Genomic DNA, 20,000 nt, shown 5'->3' on the forward strand with positions numbered 1-20,000 from the left:
CCTGGTGACCCCGACATCACTGTTTACTGAAACGAAACCACGGCGGATAGACTTGTCTGATGAGAGAGGGGTAACGGAGTGGGACGGAGCTGTCGTCTTCTGTCTGAGCCCCTCTGTCACCTCTCTCTGCATCTCTCCCTCCCTCTCTCTCACTCCCTCTCTCTCCTTCTCTCTCACTCCCTCTCACTCTCTCTCTCTCACCCTGTTCTTACGACCACACTTCCCTCATCACATGCTACCGTAATACAATAAAGCGATAAGTATCCTTAAAACGATATTGAGTTCTGTTTGTGTAAAAGCTGTGTATCGACCAAGCAGATAAAGCTCATTGTATTATTGTGGTGGATGTATAATATCACAATCTTTTCATATCCCTTTGGTCATTTGTTTTAAAACACCCCGGATTGGTTTATCTCTCCTTTTTCCATTTTTCAAAGCCCAACTCTTCCACTCATTACTGTTTGGAGATACAGACGGGACTTTAAAAAATGTATGTTGTTGAGTCTTTTGATTGATCACCGGCAGCGGAACTCAATTTTACCTCAGCAGGTAACCGCGGCGACGAGGACAAGCCGAATTCTTCAACCTTTTTCTGTCCTTGTTCCTCCATACCCTGGTGACCATGTTCAAGCAAGCGGAAAGTTGATTTAAGGTTCATAATGACATCAGTTGAAAGCCATCGTCCGACGAATAAAAAATAGCCCCGGTAAGAAAGAAAAAAAAAAAAACACACACAAAAAAAAACCTGGCTCTTTAAAACTGCTCCGTTGCTTTTTTCACACAAACCCAGTACCACGGGGGCAGGGTGACAACACTATTAGTATATTGGTCCATCAGGCAGGGACCTTTTCAGCACCCCTGTTTATAGTCCTGTAATCACTGGCCCTACTGATGTGCGCCCCCCTCCCCAACCCCCAACCCCCTCCCTGCTGTCCCCCCCCCCCCCCCCCCCCCCCTTAGGCCTAAAACATGTTCCTACCTAATGCTGGAGGAACTATTACCGGCGCGGCGCGGCTGACAAATCAATCACTGCCACGCTTCGGCGTATTAGCCACCGGTGTCCCTGATGTGCTGCAACGCGGATAACTCTTCATGGCTCGCCGCGGTCTTTGCTTTCATATTACCCACAAATTTGTCATGTCACTATCCCATTGCCCTCTCTCGGACAACTTAACTGATGTTCTCCCAGCCATGAGTGCTCGCTTTAGCGCTGAACAACCCAGGAGGCCAGAGAGGCCACTAAACACTACACGCTAACCAATCAGAGACAGAGAGACAGGGAGAGAGAGAGAGAGAGAGAGAGAGAGAGAAAAGACACACACCAGGCAAAGACAACTGGGATAGCAGAGCTGCTGCTGCTGCCGCCACCGCCGCCGCTGTGCCGGTCAAACCGAGCACGCCCAATACATCACTCTCTTTCTCTCCTCTTCCTGCATTCTCTGTCTGTTCTTCCTCTTTTTCTTTTTCTTCTTCTTCTTCTCTGTCTTACTGCAGACAGCACGGCGTTATTGGACCAAGTTTAAGATGTGTGTGTGTATGTGTGTTTTCACGGCAGAGACCCCATCTCCCTACACATATGCTGTTAGTTATGACAGTCTTAGTCCAGCCCTGTCCAAACCTTTAATATCAAAACAACTGATCACAACAGAAAACTATCACAACGCAAATGTTCTCCAGGAAGGTTCGACTCCGGCCCATGTTAACACATTGTTTTAATGATAACTACATGTGTTTCCTTTTAATCTCTTTACAAGGTTTTGTTATTCTGTTATTCCTGCTTTTTAATCATTGTCACTATTAATAATAGACTTTTCGGACTGGAACACAGAGTTAACGCGTTAATGATGAAAGAAATGGAATTGCTGTAAAAAGAAAGACCACAAGTTTGTAGAACTTCTGTAACATCATAGAAAAAAACGAATCCTTAAACACGAATAGTTCCATAAATGGACTGCGTAATCATTTTCACTATTATTTTTTGAAAATTCGAATTAAGCAAATGTATATGTTAAATACAGAGAGAGAGAGAGAGAGAGAGAGAGAGCTCTGTGAACGTTGAGGATATGATGTAAGCGTGCTCTCCTGATGCGTGAAAGCGTGTAGCCATGTGGAAAAGGCAAAGGTCATCAATAACTTCAAACAGTCAAGCAGAAAATGGAGAGAAACGGACGCCAAACCTCTCGGCCCCGGCGATAAGTACTCTACCAGCTGCCCCATGCACACCACAGCCACCAATCAGCATCAAGAGCAGCTCACACACTGCCATTCTAACCAATCGCGTTTCTTTAGAATGCCACAGATCAGACACACCACCACTACACCATTTATTACTACTACTGTTATTATATTACTATAGCATTAAAATACCTTACATGCATATAGAACAGCATTCATACATAGACAAGCTGTAAGGACACTACATCTGCTGTAATTCTGGCCGCTGCTCAAGCCAAATACATGACTGTTATATTCACGAGCTGCATGTTTTAATTACGTCCCCAAACAGGACAATGGGAATAATGCAACTCCACTCGCCTGGGACTTTTCTGATTACTCATTGACGAGTCTTTAGATAAGTAAAAAGTGGTGTTTTGGATGGACAGGAGTAATGCTTAGCTCATAGGAGGGGGTTTTTGTGTGTGTATGACACATTTGGAAAAAAGTCATTCAGATATAAGACACACACACACAAACACAGATCAACATACACACACACACACACACACACCCTCTCCACCCATGCCAGAGGCAAAATGAGGTTCGTCTGTTGGCAAGTCTTCCTTCATACCCAGAACAAACAATAACGTGACTGCACAAACACTCTTTATATTTGCCCACCCACCTCTCCCTCTCTCTCTCTCTCTCACTCTCTCCCTCTCTCTCTCTCTCTCTCTCTCTCACTCTCTCTCTCTCTCTCTCTCTCCCTCTCTCTCTCTCTCTCTCTCACTCTCTCTCTCTCTCTCTCTCTCCCTCTCTCCCTCTCTCTCTCTCTCTCTCTCTCTCACTCTCTCTCTCTCTCTCTCTCTCTCTCTCACTCTCTGTCTCTCTCACTCTCTCTCCCTCCACCTTTATCGTCTTATCTGGTTTTTCAGAACTGTTTGTCTTTGTCCGTGAATGAATAGTCCCCCCCCCAACACCACCCTTATGAAAGAGCTCCTTTGTAATCGAGTTGCTCCTTAAGAAAACATTATCAAACAAATAAAGAGAAAAGAAAACTGTCAGTCAAAAACAACAAATGTTGACATACACACACACACACAATTCTCTTGTGCAATTTTTCCACAGTTGACAAATCAAGTATAGTGGGTTAGACTCATGGGCAACAGCAGATAGCCCTCTTCCTCTCTGCTGGGAAAGACTGACACGGGGCCAAAAAAAACCCCCATCCCTGACTGACAGAGGGATGACACACACACACACACACACACACACACACAGAGGACCATGGGAAGTGGTGAGAGAGAGCGTGGGTGGTGAGATGATCTGTTGATGCTTGGTTAAAGTAAACTTGTTAATGAGGGGTATTATAAAAGATTAAAGATCGGTAAAATGTCATTGGGTAATCAATCTTGTGTAAAGGTACCGTTTCAGACTGTGGGCTTATGACCTCATTTCCTGTAGCTGAGGGAGTGGACGTACGCAGCAATGTGTAGAAAGGTTAAACTGTAGGGGTTTTTGTCTGTGTGTGTGTGTGTGTGTGTGTGTGTGTGTGTAGACTGCACCTGTGTGTCAGATAGCAGACGTTAGCTGCTTTCAACTAGTTGACTGGGCAAAACAGCTTGTGAATGTGTGTGTGTGTGTGAGGACTCACCCTGTGTGAGAGAGTGTAGAGGCAGGCTGCTCTGTCCGGGCTGGATGGACAGAAGACCATGTGTGTGTGTGTGTGTGTGTGTGTGTGTGTGTGTGTGTGTGTGTGTGTGTGTGTGAGGACTCACCCTGTGTGAGAGAGTGTAGAGGCAGGCTGCCCTGTTCAGGCTGGATGGACAGAAGACCCTGTGTGTGTGTGTGTGTGTGTGTGTGTGTGTGAGGACTCACCCTGTGTGAGAGAGTGTAGAGGCAGGCTGCCCTGTCCAGGCTGGATGGACAGAAGACCCTGTGTGTGTGTGTGTGTGTGTGTGTGTGTGAGGACTCACCCTGTGTGAGAGAGTGTAGAGGCAGGCTGCCCTGTCCAGGCTGGATGGACAGAAGACCCTGTCGCTGCAGGTTGAGCAGGTGCTGCTGTTGTAACTGCTGGACCTGTAAGAGCTGCTGCTGGAATGCCAACTGCTGAGCAGACACCTGCTGCAGAGAGAGAGAGAGAGAGAGAGAGAGAGAGAGAGAGAGAGAGAGACTGTAATGACAAATGCAAAGTACAAAACACACACAAAAGCACAGAAAAAAAAAAATAGAAAGGCACACACAAACAGGTCCACATACACACACGCACCCACACACATCCACCCTAACAGCAGGATTCTGTCTCTGTCTCTCTCGTTAAGACAGGTACATCTTTTCTTCTCTTAATTAACGAGAAGGCACAAGGCAAATGACAAACAACGAAACAACACAGTTAATCATTCATAATCAGAACCGCGGGATTTTAATTACTCCCATTCATAATTCAGCAAACAAACGCATGACTAAATGAAAGAGCTTCATATCCACTATTTCATATCTCCCTGGCATAGCAGTGGAGCCTGCGGAACAGAGCTGTTCCCCTCGGCCAAACCGCGCTCCCGGAGCAGGACAGGGAGTCTAAAGTGGAGATCTTCACTAAACAGAACTCAGGCCAGATCTTCCACATGGGGAAAAATGGAAAGGAGACATGGATGGGGGAGGACCAAGAGAGACAAGACAAAAAAAGGGAGGTGAAGACACACAGGAGAACGAGTGTCAGGAGGAGAAAAGGTAAGAGAGGAGTTCAGATAAAGTGTGAGAGGAAAGGAAAGAGAGGCCCCAAAAAACACACCCTAACCAATCAGGGAGGGGGAGAGAGAGAGAGAGAGAGAGAGAGAGAGAGAGAGAGAGAGACAGAGAGGGAGAGAGAGGGAGAGAGAGAGAGAGAATAGGAAGAGCCCAGAGAGAAGACGGAAAAAAAAAGGGAAGGAGAAAGGGTGATGAAAGGGGAGGGAGGGAAAGAAAATGCTGTGATAGTCAGAAACAATAAATCGGAGGAAATTATCTAATATCCCCAATCTTCCCTCAATCAAAACAAATGTGGGATGCTGTGAAGATAAGAGGACTGGAGTGTAGTGTTTAACCCCCACATTAACCTCGCTCTCTCGGCTAGCACGCCTGTTTATGACTTCATCTGTCGGTATGGACGGCAAAACAACTACCACACATACTCATGAAAACACACACACACACACACACACACACACACACACACACACGCAGTTTGGGGAAGGATGACTGGAGGTAAGCAGTCTGAGTCGATAGGACATTAGCTCATTTTAAAAGCATGAGAGAGGGGTCCGGGGTGGGGGCATTAAAAGCAAATGGCCCTGCCAAGCTGTGTACCACACTCACTCCCCAAACACAGGATATACCGCTCTGTTTACTCCTCCCCGTTCAACAGACACACACACACACACACACACACACATACGCACACGCACGCACACAAAAGGTCCCGCAGCACGACTGCCAACAGGTCAACCCTCACTGGCCCTGCACAGAGCTGACACAGACAGATAAAACTCCGCGTCCGTCCCTCCCTCCCCCCCCCCCCCCAACCCTCCCCCTCTCTCTCCCCATTTGGTTTGTACCTCACCCTCTCTCTTTCTCTAGCTCTTTTTAGTGCACTTTTAATGTACTCTCTCTCTCTTACTCACACATGTCTTCCAGGCTTCCCCTCCACAGACATATTCTTCACTGCTTCTCTCTAAACACAGCTTCAATCCTCTCACCCCTAATGTGAGTCTCATGACTGTGACAGGCCCTTTACGGCGGATGGAGCCATACAGCTATAACTTCATGCCGTTGTCACAAAAAAAAAAAAGACAAATCTATATCAGAATATATTCGACGAGAAATGACATCGGAGCAGGGGTCTGATGTCATCGCACGTGTACTGAGATCTCAGTAACGTCAGAGATGATCAAAATGATGACACCTCTTTATCATATGGAGTATTATAAGACACTGATAATTACACGCCCTGTACAAAACGTGCACACAATCTCTAGAAGCACTTTAACCCGGTCATTAAGTCTTTAAAGTAACAGTCTGTTGTCTTCTGAACCCTGGACCCAGTCATCTCACAGGCCGTGTTCTCAACGGGACAAAATCTCCACGTTTCTACAGTGCAATACATAGAGAGAACACAACTCAAACACTGAACCCTATCTTTCATCAGAACTCAACAGACAGACAGAACTGTCTATTTAAACATGGAGGAAAAAGCACAGGGTACTTTAAATTTTTCCCTCTGCGGTTTGCTGTTTCTGATTTAGGCCTGTGTGAATCAGCCCCCCACCCCCCATGCGTGAGTGCACTGGCACATTCAAACGTTGGCCCAGCGGAGAGAACGAGAGGTTAACGTGAATCGGCACGCGGGTGGGGGGGAGGGGGGGGGTAGTGAGGGAACTTTGAGCTTTTGACAAATGATAAAGAGTGAGGCTGGCAGTTCTTTATTGTCAAGCTTCAAATATAAGATCTTTGGGAAGAGAAAAAAAAACAACCAAATTTTGATGTCTTTAAAATAAAAGAGGTACAAAGCAACAACGGGGGGTTATTGTCTGTGATCCGTGGGGGAGTCGCTGCGTTTTTCTTAGTCCCCCGTTAGATGGCTGAGAGAGAGGGAGAGAGAGAGAGAGAGAGGGAGGGAGAGGGAGAGAGAGAGAGACAGAGAGGAGTGAGAGAGAGAGAGAGAGAGAGAGGGAGGGAGAGGGAGAGAGAGAGAGAGAGAAAGAGGGAGGGAGAGAGAGAGAGAGAGAGAGAGAGAGGGAGAGGGAGAGGGAGAGAGAGAGAGAGAGAAAGAGGGAGTGAGAGAGAGAGAGAGAGAGAGAGAGGGAGGGAGAGGGAGAGAGAGAGAGAGAGAAAGAGGGAGGGAGAGAGAGAGAGAGAGAGAGAGAGAGGGAGAGGGAGAGAGAGAGAGAGAGAGGGAGAGGGAGAGAGAGAGAGAGAGACAGAGAGAAAGGGGGGGGGGGCAAAAGATAAGCAGAGGAGAAGAGTCTCTTGAGAGAGCATCCATTTCCTGTGATCATACAGAACTACACACTTCAAAAGTGGTTTTTTTTCTTTCTTTCTTTCTTTCTTTTTTTCGTTTTTTTTTTTTTTTTTGAAAGCCATTCAGCTGATCAATTGGACCTCCTTTTGGACCCTAACACCACCTCCCCTGCTCTTCTCTTCTCTGCGACTCTCTCTGGTGCTGTTTACATGCACGTTAACTGAGCGGTAGCCCCGTGTGTCAGACAGAGGAGAGCAGCTCCTGTCAAACTGAGGTATAAGAACATCCCACAACCACTTGTCCAAGCTCCAGTCCCCTGTTCATTAATTAGTAAGCTGGGACTTTGAAGTCAGTGTATGCGTGAACAAAGCGTATTATGTGTGTACGTGCGTGTTTTAACATTAGGCTTATTTATATGCTTTCTCTTTCTCTCTCTCTCTGTCTCTCTCTCTCTCTCTGCGTAACATGATTCTCACAGGGGAAGAAAAGTGAAAATTCACAAACTTTTATTGACCTAACTATAATCACATCTGTATCCAAAGCGATGCCTGTATCCACGAATCACTAACGCGCAAACACAAACTCTCACCAGTGATGAAACCAAACCCTATCAACGAGAGGAAAGGGAGTTGGGTGGGGTGGGGGGTGGGGGGGGGGGCGGTTGAGAGAGTAAGAAGGGATGAAAAGGAGGAAAGAAATTAAAAAAAAAAAAAAAAAAAAAAACACGAGGAAGAAGCAACAAAGCTGGGAGCTCTCCCTTCGCTGATATCTGCAAATGACAAATCTGTTCTCCCTCTTCCATTTCCATGTTAATTATCAGACGAGTGTGGCAGATTTGCACGCCACACATTTCTGCTTTTTCTTTTGACCCTTTTTTTTCCCCTTTTTTTTCAATCTGCTGGTTAAAGAGAGAGTCTGCATATTTCCATTTGAGAAAAAAAAAAACAAAAAAAAAAAAACAAAAAAAAACACAGCTATTTATTTCAAAGACAGCTGACAGAACATGTGTATATTCTCTCAAAGGGAAACAAATTCATCTTTTTCTGTTGGTTTATGTACCAATATAGAGAGAGCCATACTAATCAAATGCTGTTTATTTTTTTTTTCTTTTGTACGTAAGTGAGAAACAGACGTTTGACGCTGGCCAATAGTTCTTTCCTTTCTCTTTCCCAGAAACACACAAACCTACACTCTCTCTCTCTCTCTCTCTCTCTCACACACACACACACACACACACACACACACGTACCTTCCACACACATGCTCTGTAAATTCCATTTGAGAAAAAAAAGCTATTTATATGAACGACAGCTGACAGAAAGCATGTGTATATTCTCTTGAGGAGAAACATATTTATCTGTTTGTGTTTTTGATCAGTATAAGAGGAGATCAGACATTTTTCTTTTGTAGGTAAGTGGGAAACATATGTTTGACAGTCATCAATAATTCTTTCATTATTCCCTGTTCATAATAACAGCAATTTGTGTGTGTGTGTGTGTGTGTGTGTGTCCATACCTCTTTGTTCTGTTTGCCAGCATGCTGCTGCTGGAGCAATTGAAGATGAAGTTGCTCTTGCTGTTTCTTATAGAATTCCTGGAGCTGCTGCTGCAGAAAAGACAATTAAAACATCATCTATCAGCTATTTAACACAGAGACACAACTTTTTTTTTTTTTAACAAAAAGGCAACCCTAAATCTCATGTTCTATACAAAAATAAAAAAAAATTTTGCTTAGACTGGAAATGAAAATCGTTGAAAACCTATAAAAACATTTATGTATGGTTTTTGTAACTTTCTGGTGGCATGTTGCAAAGCTTGTCATACATATGTGACTATCGTATACTATTGTACGGTTCACAGTTGTGTAGTGTCTGAGTGTGTATATGTGTGTGCGTGTGTATGTACGTGTGTGTGTGTGTGTGTGTGTGTGCGTGTATGTCTGTGTGTGTGTGTGCGCGCGTGTATGTCTGTGCATGTATGTGTGTATGTACGTGTGTGTGTGTGCGCGTGTTTGTGTGTGTGTGTGTGTGTTGTGTGCGTGTGTGTGTACATGCGCGTGTTTGTGTGTGTGTGTGTGTGTGTGTGTGTGTGCGTGTGTGTGCGCACACGTTACCTGCTGTAACATGAGTGCTTGCTGTTGCTGTAGTAGGAGCTGGAGCTGCTGAGGGCTCAGGACCTGCTGCTGGAGAATCTGCTGCATTTGCTGGGGAGTTATCACCTGGGGTGTCATCATAGCCACTGACACAGGAACCTAAACACACACACACACACAAAACAAAGGAGAATGTTACAGCTCATACTGGCTATGTATAAAGGATGGAACACACTGACTTACTAACTACATTTCGGTAAGTTTCGGGAAAAAGGAGCTGTCAGAGCAACAAACACACACACACACACACACAGACACACACATGCGCGCGCGCGCACACACACACACACAGTCTTGTCGTATATAAACTCAAGTGTCACAGATGACACTAGCTAGTCACTAGTCACTGTGATATTAGACATAAAGGACGGAGAACACAGGCCCTCAGAGCCGAAGCTTGCATACAAGTTGTCAGAGCTTGTGTTGCTGTCTCCCCGTCCTCTCTCTCTCTCTCTCTCTCTCGCTCACACACACACGCGCACACATACACACACGCACAATATCAGCCTCTCACTTGAGACTGCCATCACGCTCAGCCTCTAACAGGCTCCAGAGAAATCATGTGGAGTGTCATCATAGCAACAGATCAGCAGATCTGAACACCTGCACCAGTACAGAAGACACCAGTTACACCAGGCAGACAGCAGATGAGAGCCGCACGACCTTCACATGCACGCACACACAGACACACACACACACACACACACACATGCATCTTTCCTTTGAGAGCCCACTCCAGGACAACACCAAAACCCATTAGCGTGGAATGCTGCCCTAATTCTAACGTCATAGCTGTTGTTTATGTGTTCATTTTTTTTTCTTTCACTGACAGTCTGAAACTATCACCACAAATGTGATGATAGGTCATAACTACTGAGTAAAAACACATCAATTAAGATTTTAAGCTAGCTTTGCAAACGTCACGTGGTGAAACCCTTTCATTAACGCAATATCAGTCAGAACTTATAAATGCACAGGCAGAAAAAAAAAAACAAAAAACAAAAAACAAACACACACACACACACACAAATACACAAAGGCCTAAAGGTCTGCAGTCTTAATAACACAGAGTCCTAACAAACACAGAGGAAAAGTGTGAGTGAATGACTTGTCAGGACGGTTGATTTGTTGTGACGCGGAGAGGGAACGGGCGGCTGTCAGAGAGGGCCTCTAATTGCTCGGTGTGGCAGCGTCTCTTTCTGAATCCAGACCCGTGTCTGGACGCTGCCACTCTCAGCTATGATGTGCGATACCATTAAAAGCTCCTTTCAGTGACATTTCAGTGACAAACAGCTACAGAGATGAACTTGATAGCATCTCACATTTGCAACCGTTAACATGTCTCTCTCTCTCTCTCTCTCTCTCTCTCTCTCTCTCTCTCTGTGTTGGTGTTTTTTTTTTTTGGAGGGGGGGGGGGGGGGAAGAGAGTCTTAAGCGATGCGTCTCATTGGCTCAAAGCTTTGGCTCTGATGGAACAGGATGACATTAAGGTGACAGTTTATCTTCACCAAGGTTACCCCAATTGAATCCTGGGATCACTGTTTAATGACACAGCGTCTGAATTTTTCATGCATCTATGAATGTAATTTAGCTATTTAGAATCTGTTTAGTACTTTGACGGAGGCGCTCTCTGTCTCTGTCTGCACGGGTATTGCCTAATTCATTCTTCTGATGGTAAAAAAAAGAAAAAAACGAAAACAAAACCCGGTCATAACGAATGTGCAGCACTTACAAAGGTCAGAAGTGTCAAAAGGGACGTTCGAACACAGGCAGCAAACACACTGTAAACTTCGTCATACCGTATTTACCCAACACTACTGCATGGTTAATACCACCTACTGAGGACAAAACTCAGACAGTATTTTAGAGAGAGAGAGAGAGGTGAAAAATGCAGTATTAATTCCTGTCCTTTGCATTAAGTCTCGATATGTAGTCCATCTTGGCTTTTTTTTTGTCCACCGGGCTTGGCTTCTGTTGCCATTTGCATAGCTGCTCTTTCTCAGCCCCCTGTTCCTAATTTCACAGTCATTATACACTGATGTCCTTATTTCTCAGCATCACTAATTTTCATGAACTATTTTGAAGGTCAAGCAGGCAGAGCGCTTCAGTGAAGTCACCCCCCCCACCCCCACCCTGACACACACACACACACACACACACAAACACACACACACACATGATGGATGCATGCTTCTGTCTTCGTTACTATGTCTGGCTGTGAATTAGTGACATAAACGCTGTATAAGGATGGTCATTTCACTCTGATACTGTAAAAAGGACATTCTATCTGCCCTATTTATTCCCACAGATTGAAACAGTTTGCGACAGCGTTGCGGGAGGCATTTCTGTCTATTAAAATCCTTACGAGACCTCCTAAGATTAACAGATTAATTTGAATTAGACACAAGATAAATAGAGGAGCGTAAAAAAAAAATCATTTTTAATACTTTCATACGCGTTAAACAATTTCATTATGAACTGGAATATCGTTCTCTTTTTTTTTTCTTTCCCCCAGATTAAATCCTTTATTTATTTATTTGTTTATTTATTATGTATTTATCTGTTTTACGGCGGTCGTATAGACTTAAAATAAGACGTGAGATGACGTGGGCTGCTGCGCTCTTTAGCAGAGCCCCGGACGCTGTAGAATCAGGCTGCTTTTCTGCACTCATCCTGTTACTGTCCATGTTTTATTAGCCTGTACTACTGAGGTCATTAACACACAGAGAGAGAGAGAGAGAGAGAGAGAGAGGGGGGGGAAGCTTCTTAACCTATTGATCACAGTAACTGCTTGCATTTAATCCTGTGTTGAATGAGAGAAAATGTGCCTCAGACAGGAGGCTGTCGAGGGGAAGAGAGCATTTTAAGTCAAAAATATCGCCCTGGTTACGGAATCATTCTCACTTAAGGCAAATGTGTCGCGACGCTTTCTATTTAAAGACCGATCCCATCTCTGGCTGACGTGAAAGGCTGGACGTTTTCTGGACGTGGAGTGTTTTAATTAATAACAGCGGCAAGGTTGCACATATTTTAGCTTTTGGAGGGGGGGGGGGGGGGGGGGGGGGGGGGTAAAAAAAGGGAGATTTATACAGTGCCAAGACTTGTTTGTACAGAAAGTGAGTGGTGCTAAAAAGAGGCCATTCTAGACATGCCAGGAACAGCTGGAGTTTGTGAAGTTGGCTAAGGTGTGGCGGCCTCCAGGTGTCTCCTGTGCATGAACGCTCAAAGGAAGAGAGAGAGAGAGTCTAGAACGTTCTCTCACAACTCCAGTATGACTGTAGGCCATATACCAGCGCAGGCCTGCTGCCCTCACACACACACACACACACACACACACACACTCTCTCTACTGTTGGAATATGTGCACATACTATAGGCAGAGTGATGACAGACCACTCCATATGCAACTTCATCTCTCTCTCTCTCTCTCTCTCTCTCTTTTTCGTCAAGAAACAGTACAATATTAATATTCCCTGTGTTTTTTTATTCACGGATACACGGTTTTAAAATTGCTGTTTTTGCAGTGCACACACACATAGAAAGGCAATTTATATATATATTTTTGTCTAAAACATATTATCTAAAAATATGCAATAATATTACAAAATATATCAAGATTTCACATGCCATCTGATTAATAAATTATTAAATTACAATATTATCCACAGCCATCTTTGGATCCAAATTTTCCACATTATCCATGTGAATATCCTTCCAATCCTTCCTTCCAAAAATACACCCAACATGTGTACATTACGCTGCAAATGATTCGATTTTGATATTTCTGGTGAAGATGAATTGAGATGAATTGAGCTCCTGAGTGAAATACTTGAGAGTATCAGAGAGAGAGAGACAGAGAGAGAGAGAGAGAGAGAGAGAGAGTGTGGATGTGGAGAAGAGGAACAGTGTTGGAGCAGAAGAAAGAGGCCACCTGCCTAGGACTGCTTTTCAAAGCCTCCCAGCTCTCTCTCCCTCTCTCTCTCTCCTCTTTTAGCCTGACGCTGGAGAACCACGCTGCCTATGCTCCTCTAATGAGGAAACATCCAACGTGCGTGCGTGCGTGCACACACACACGCACACACAAACGCACACACACACACGCACACACACATGCACACACGCACCCACGCACACGCACGCGTGCACACACACACACACACACACACACACACACACACACACACACACATCTGACGGAGCTGGAAACGCACTCATTCAGCCTTAATGAAGAGCGGTGCTCCTGCAGGAGCCACAGGTCACAGTGAGGGGAGAGGAGTACAGGCAAACACAGCCCAACTCCAGACAAGCCTCCCTCCCTGTGACGGGGCAATTAGGATGAATAGAAGCGAGAAAAAAGGGGCCAACTTCAATCAGACCATCTTCCGAATTAAACCGGTCACGGAAGAGCAGGTTGGGGGAATCAGGTACAAAAAAAAAAGGAGAGATTAAAAAAAAAAAAATATATATATATATATATATATATATCAAATTTTAATGTCTGCTCCCTGGTGTCGTCTTGTTTTGTCAAGACATCAAATGGAATTGAAAAGTCCAAAACAGCAAGCCCTTGAGAGAAGAGGGCCGGCCCAGGCTGAGTGTGAGTGTGTGTGTGTGTGTGTGTGTATGTACAGGCTGGGTTTTCACCTCATCCACAGACGCTGGGGCCGCAGCCATGCACGGCTCCACGTTAAACGCCGCAAAAGGAGCGCGCAGAGAACCGCGTCTCAGAAATGAGAATTTCACAGCCGGCCTTGTATGCTAGCGGAGCATGAATGCAATTAGTCGCCAGCTAGATTGGAAAATCTAATGTTCATTTCTCTGACAGCTTTATTAAAATTTTCAACGGTGATTTTTCTTATCCTTTTTTATAATTATTATTGTTATTATTTTTATTATTTATTTATTCATCCTATTTGGGTTTTTTTTTTTTTTTTTTTTTGCTTTGCTCTTAAATTCACCTCAAGCTTTTTCAAAACTAACTGAAAAGGCTACTGCCAATTTCGGGTCAAATTTTGATTTCAAAGAAAAATAATGATGATTTTATTTAATTTAATTATTGTTATTATTATCATCATTATTATTATTATTGTTGTTGTTGTTGTTGTTATTATTATCATCATCATTATTATTATTATTGTTATTTTTATTATTATTATCTTTCTATGACTTTTATATTTTGTTTGTCTTGTTATTAATTATATTTATGTGTACTCTTTCACAGAGGCGTGTAATTAGACAGTATGCTACATTCAGTTAGCTTGCCATCTGAGTCTTGCTTGGCTTTGATTAATTTTTCTCTGTCCTCCAGACTCAAGCTGTGTTTAAAGCGTTTACAGTTAAGATAAACAGGATAATCACACACACATTTTCCCCCCATTTACTACACATATTCCAGAGGGGAATCCAGCCCATACACGGCAACTGTAAAAACAATACTCCAGATTGCATTTTAATTAACTTTTAAACCACAAACAAACAGGTTTTCAGCAAAGCCGGGCCAACATTCTGTAAAACAAACAAGCGCCCGGGTGCAGGGAGCAAGCGTTTTTTTTTTTTTTTTTTCTCACCCTAACAATAACAGCTGAGCTGTGGGGAAGCGTCCCGTTCCCACACTCCCAGGGCTGCCTGTGCAGGTGCCCACCGCTGGGCAGGGTCCAGCCTCATACACCCCCCCCCCCCCCCACCCCCCCGGCCGGGGTATACAACACACCACGGCACAGACAGCACTCAGCGTTATGCACACACACACACACACACACACACATACCTATACATACATATACATGCATTAATGTTCAGGGTTTCTTTCTCTAACACACACAAACTCACTGTCCTTCTCACACACACACACACACTGATACACACACACACACACACACACACACACACAGTCATATACATAGCCATACCTATACATACACATATATGCATGCATGTTCACCGTTTCTTCCCTTAACACACACAAACTCACTGTCCTTCTCACACACACACACACACAGACACACTCATACACCCAAAGACTCTTTCCTCAGACACACTCACATACATTACAGCGACTCTCTGATACACAATGGAAAAAGTCAGGCTTTCACTTGATACTAAAACTGTCTACTCTCCAGATCCAACACATTTTCAACACCTCACTAAAAGAAAAAAAAAAAGAAATCTAAGAATTATAATGTGATTGTGATCTTTTTTTTTTTTCCCCAAACTGAACCGAAAGAAGTATGCACAGAGAAAAAAAAAACATATCGTGATTAGAGACAAGGGAAAGGGGGGGAGAAAGAAAGGTATTCCAGACGCTAGATTTTCTCTCATATCGACCACATTCCCAAGACAAGGTGAAACTCTCGATGACCTTTGAAGTTCCACCCCTTTATGCAAATTTCAGGCACTTACCCCACAAATGTAAGCCAGGGTAGGGGTGGGGGTGGGGGTGACGAGGAGGGGGGGGGGTGTGGAGGAGGGGGAGGGGTGGGCACGCAAACGAACAATGACAGCCTTCTAGCCAACCAGAGTTCACCTTCCCCTAAACTCCAGATCTTCCACGACACCACCATCGCCAGCAGCAAAGCCCCGTGTCTTCTCCATGCGGTTTCTCTTGATTTACTGTTTACCAGCTCAGCAAGGTTACGCAACACTGCCTGTCTTCTGATGCATTATTCCAGTCAGTTGAGATTTAATTAAGATCGTAGTCCTCTAAAAATCCCCCCCCCCCCTCATTCAAATAAGAATTTAACAAAAGACAATAGCTGACACGTCCCAGTGGCGACTGTTTCCATTCTCTCTCTACACCAACAACACAAACCCTAATCCCTGTTTCCATGACACCAGACAAAGGTCCAACAAATTATGTATCTTTTTTTATATCCAGCTTTGTGATGATGCCTTTGTGAATTGCACAGAAGAAAAAAAAAACAAAACAAAACAAAACATACATGCGAACAATTAAGGATGATGAAGAGGGAACTTGTTCAGCAGCTGGTTAAAGTCATTCCCAGAGATTAATCGACATCTTTCTATATCCGAATATGGTGTATGATATCATCCTGAATGAACCCAGACAGACAGACAGACAGACGGACAGACAGACAGAAAGGGGATGACAGACAGACAGAGTTTCTAAAACCGTACTGTGGTTATGTAAAAATAGTGTGGCAGACAGAGGGATCACGCAGATGTTGAGCTGTGCAAGGGGGGGGGGGGGGGTACAAAAAAAAAAACATTATCTCTTTTGCTGTATATCACAAAAAACTATCTGTTGAGCTATGCATTTCAATACTGCTTATGCAAGAGAACTTCTATTCACCTGGTGTACCGCTGAGAGAAATGCAAACCCACCATGAAAACTAGACCTCCAAACTAGGCAGAAAAACAAACTTTTCCTCAACTCTTTCCTTCCGTCTTTTTCTTTCCTTGTTTCTCTCTCTCTCTTTTTTTCTTTTTTTTTTTTTCTTTTGGTAAATCAATTTACAGGGTAAGAAGCAACAGCAGTGAGCAGCTGGCAGGGCTCTGTTTCACAGCTCAACTCTTCCCCCCTTCTCTTTCTCTCTCTCTCTCTCTCTCTCTCTCTCTCTTTCTCTCTCTCTCTTTCTCTCTCTCTCTCTCTTTCCCCACTACAAAAGCGGTGGCAGGGGCTTGTAAAGGATATCCCAGAGTGCACAGGCAGCTGCCCAGATGCACTCGTTTCTGTCTGTCTGTGTGTTTGTGTGTGTGTGTGTGTGTTTGGAAGTTAATATCTTCTTGGCTATGTCATGCTTTAGAGATGACAGGTGCTGGCAGGCTCTCGCCTTGACAGGCCACTGCACAAATAACGGCCCAGTCTGAAAGGGCTAATGCACCGCTAATGAACAATAAATCAACTTTGATTACAAACTGTCAAGCCAATCAGCTTGCACTCCGGCTCTCTCCCCAAACCGCGGGGCCCTGCTACAGCTGTGCTGCATTACAGAGCACGCTGCCTGTTAAGACTTCACTATCCACACTGTCTGACAGATACCTTTACTACCTCTACTTACTCTCTCTCTCTCTCTCTCTCTCTCCTGTGTCTCCATTTACTGCCTCATTAATACCACCACTCGCCAAACAGATCACGGTGTAAACAGGATGAGAATGTCCGAGCAGAACAGACTTAAGTCTAAAGTCAGAGATTCTGTGAATATGAATTTGACCGCTCATAAAACGAAAGCTCAGATGTAAACTGTGAGCGTAAGGGGAATGCATTGCATTAAATCAAGTCACAAAGACTCCAAGGGAGTAAAAGGGACGCCCTGCATTCTCTAAGACAAAACGCTAAACGGCATCAATATACGCCTGCACAAAAGTGCCCAAAACTTTCACTCGTCTTGTCCAGTCTACGGTTCCTACACACACACACACACACACACACACACACACACACACAGTGTCTACACACAGTTTCCAGTACCTAAAAGTGACAATGTAGGGATGGTGTCAAATACGGAAGTTGAACCTCCCTCTTCCTGCATGTTATGACAGTGTATGTGTGTGTGTGTGTGAGAGAGAGAGAGAGAGAGAGAGAGCACGAGAGTGTGAAGCGGAGAGAACCTGCATCACTTCTGTCCCTAACAAATTCACAGTCGTGTTGGCAACTACACATTCAATGCACAGTTCAATGCAGTACGTACACACTGTAACACACACATACACACACACTCCACTGCTTACCAATCCCACTTATTAAAACCTTCTCATAATATTCAGCTTTTGACTTCACTAACAATACAGCACCAATAATATTCCTAAAAATCCAGTAACACATATATACACACACAAAACACACACACACACACACAAAAAGACCCCACGACATTAAATGCTTTAAGTTAAAAAATAGAGAGTCTGACAGGTTGAATTCAGTGCTAAGATCAGTGACTCAAAGCTGCGAATAAAACTGCTCATGTTTAAAAACACTCATAACTGTCATAAAACAGGGTGTGAAAAACGGCTGAGGAGACTTGAGGCAAATTCACACACCAACAGCGCAAAGCAAAGCAAACTTATAAACACTTCTAAACACTTCGCTTTTGCATGTCTTTTTCAGCCCACAGGTGTACAGCACACACACTCACAGTCACACAGGCACTCTCACACACACACGCACGCCCGCACGCGCGCACACACGCACACACACACACACACACACACACTCACAAACACACACACGTGCGCCTGTGCTCCCATCGACAGACTACAGTTCCGAGCCCTCCTTCTACAAACTGAATGATAAAAATGAACCAATCCCACAAGGTAGAAAGCCAACAAAAAGACTCACAAAAGCCTTCTTCTTATTCCCGGGACAAATTAAATTGTCAAGTTTTACATGAGAAAAGCAAGCAAAATAGCAGAATCAATCATATTGACAAACCTGACAAACTCCATTTGGCTGGCAGGGTAAACAGTGAGTGCTGGGCCGTGCCGGGAGGAGACGAGAGGAGCGAGAGAGCGCACGCAGAAAGAGAGAGAGAGAGAGAGAGAGAGAGGGAGAGAGAGAGGCAGGCTGTCCGCGCCGTGTACACGAGCGTACGTTTCTCTCTGTGTGTGTGTGTGTGTATGTGTGTATGTGCGTGCGCGTGTGTGTCCTGCTGCTGCTCCCGCGTCTCCGGCGCTCCACTGCCTACAGACAGATTGCACGCACGAGGTTGCTTCTTGGCTGACAAGATACAAAACTATCCAATCAACCACGCCCTTCTCCACCAATCACAAACCGCCCCACACCCCACCTCTAAACACAATCAATTCAAATGGGCCGCCCGGCAGGATGCGGAGCGGGGCCAGGGGGCCGCAGGTGAAGCCGTGGCTTTGTGTGAGCACCCCCCCCCCTCTTTCCCCCCCTCCCTCCCCGTCCCCTTTAAAAACTCAACAAAACAAAACCAAAAAAAAAAAAGACCTCCGTTGACGGCTGTTAACCCTTTGACCCCTGAAGGGGTTCTGACCGAGCCATTGAAACAATGGAAGCCTAAGAAAGGAGAAGCGCTTTAATTAAACAACAGATAGGTAAACACAGCTATCTGGGCACGAGAGAGGAAAAAGAATGGGTAGGAGCCCCTGCTAGCACAGTGTGCATTGTCCTGCTTCAATGGAACTGTTTACAGCACCGGCCAAAAAAAAAAAAGAAAAAACAGCTCTACTCCTCATTTCAGTTGAAAACAACTTTTATAAAAGGAGAACAGACACACAAACAAACTGTGTCTCATCTTATGCTTATCATCAGCGGGCGCTAAATGAAAACATGAAAAACAGATGAACTGGTTTTAAAATGCTGTTGAAGAAAAATACTGAGAAAGAAACAGCTTTTTTTTTGTTTGTTTGTTTTTAGAAGGTTCTAAATTCATTGGTTCTAAATAAAGGGCAGAGGGCTCTCCTTTGCAGCTAATGTCACTCTCCTTTATGCTAATGTCAGTTTGACAACTGCACTGACTACGGTCTTAACTCACTACAGCCAATCCACCGTCAACTGCCCTCTCTGTTTATCAAAGAAACGGGACAAATTCGTTCTCATCTTTACCACAAGTATATCTACATCACACTGCTACAGAAATTAAGAATGGAACTCCTAGGTAACTGCCGTAAAAAAAAAAACCAAAAAAAAAAAAAACAGTATAAATATATTTTACAGAAATCTTTTACAGAGTACCACCATAAGCTCACCTACTGACAGCAGAGAAATGTAAAA

The 20,000-nt window shown here is 44.4% G+C and overlaps 1 protein-coding gene across 1 annotated transcript in view; it reads right to left on the reverse strand.

Annotated features, from left to right (window-relative positions):
* foxp1b (forkhead box P1b) overlaps positions 1-20,000 on the reverse strand; it is a 108,947-nt gene that overhangs the window by 31,032 nt on the left and 57,915 nt on the right. The window contains exons 4-6 of the mRNA XM_030776361.1: positions 9,266-9,403; positions 8,669-8,758; positions 4,134-4,278 (exon numbers count right to left, since the gene is read on the reverse strand). Of these exons, the coding sequence (XP_030632221.1) occupies positions 4,134-4,278; positions 8,669-8,758; positions 9,266-9,403 (373 nt within the window). The remainder of the gene's footprint in view (positions 1-4,133; positions 4,279-8,668; positions 8,759-9,265; positions 9,404-20,000) is intronic.

This window comes from Chanos chanos, chromosome 6, assembly GCF_902362185.1.
Source record: "Chanos chanos chromosome 6, fChaCha1.1, whole genome shotgun sequence".
Lineage (NCBI taxonomy): Eukaryota > Metazoa > Chordata > Actinopteri > Gonorynchiformes > Chanidae > Chanos > Chanos chanos.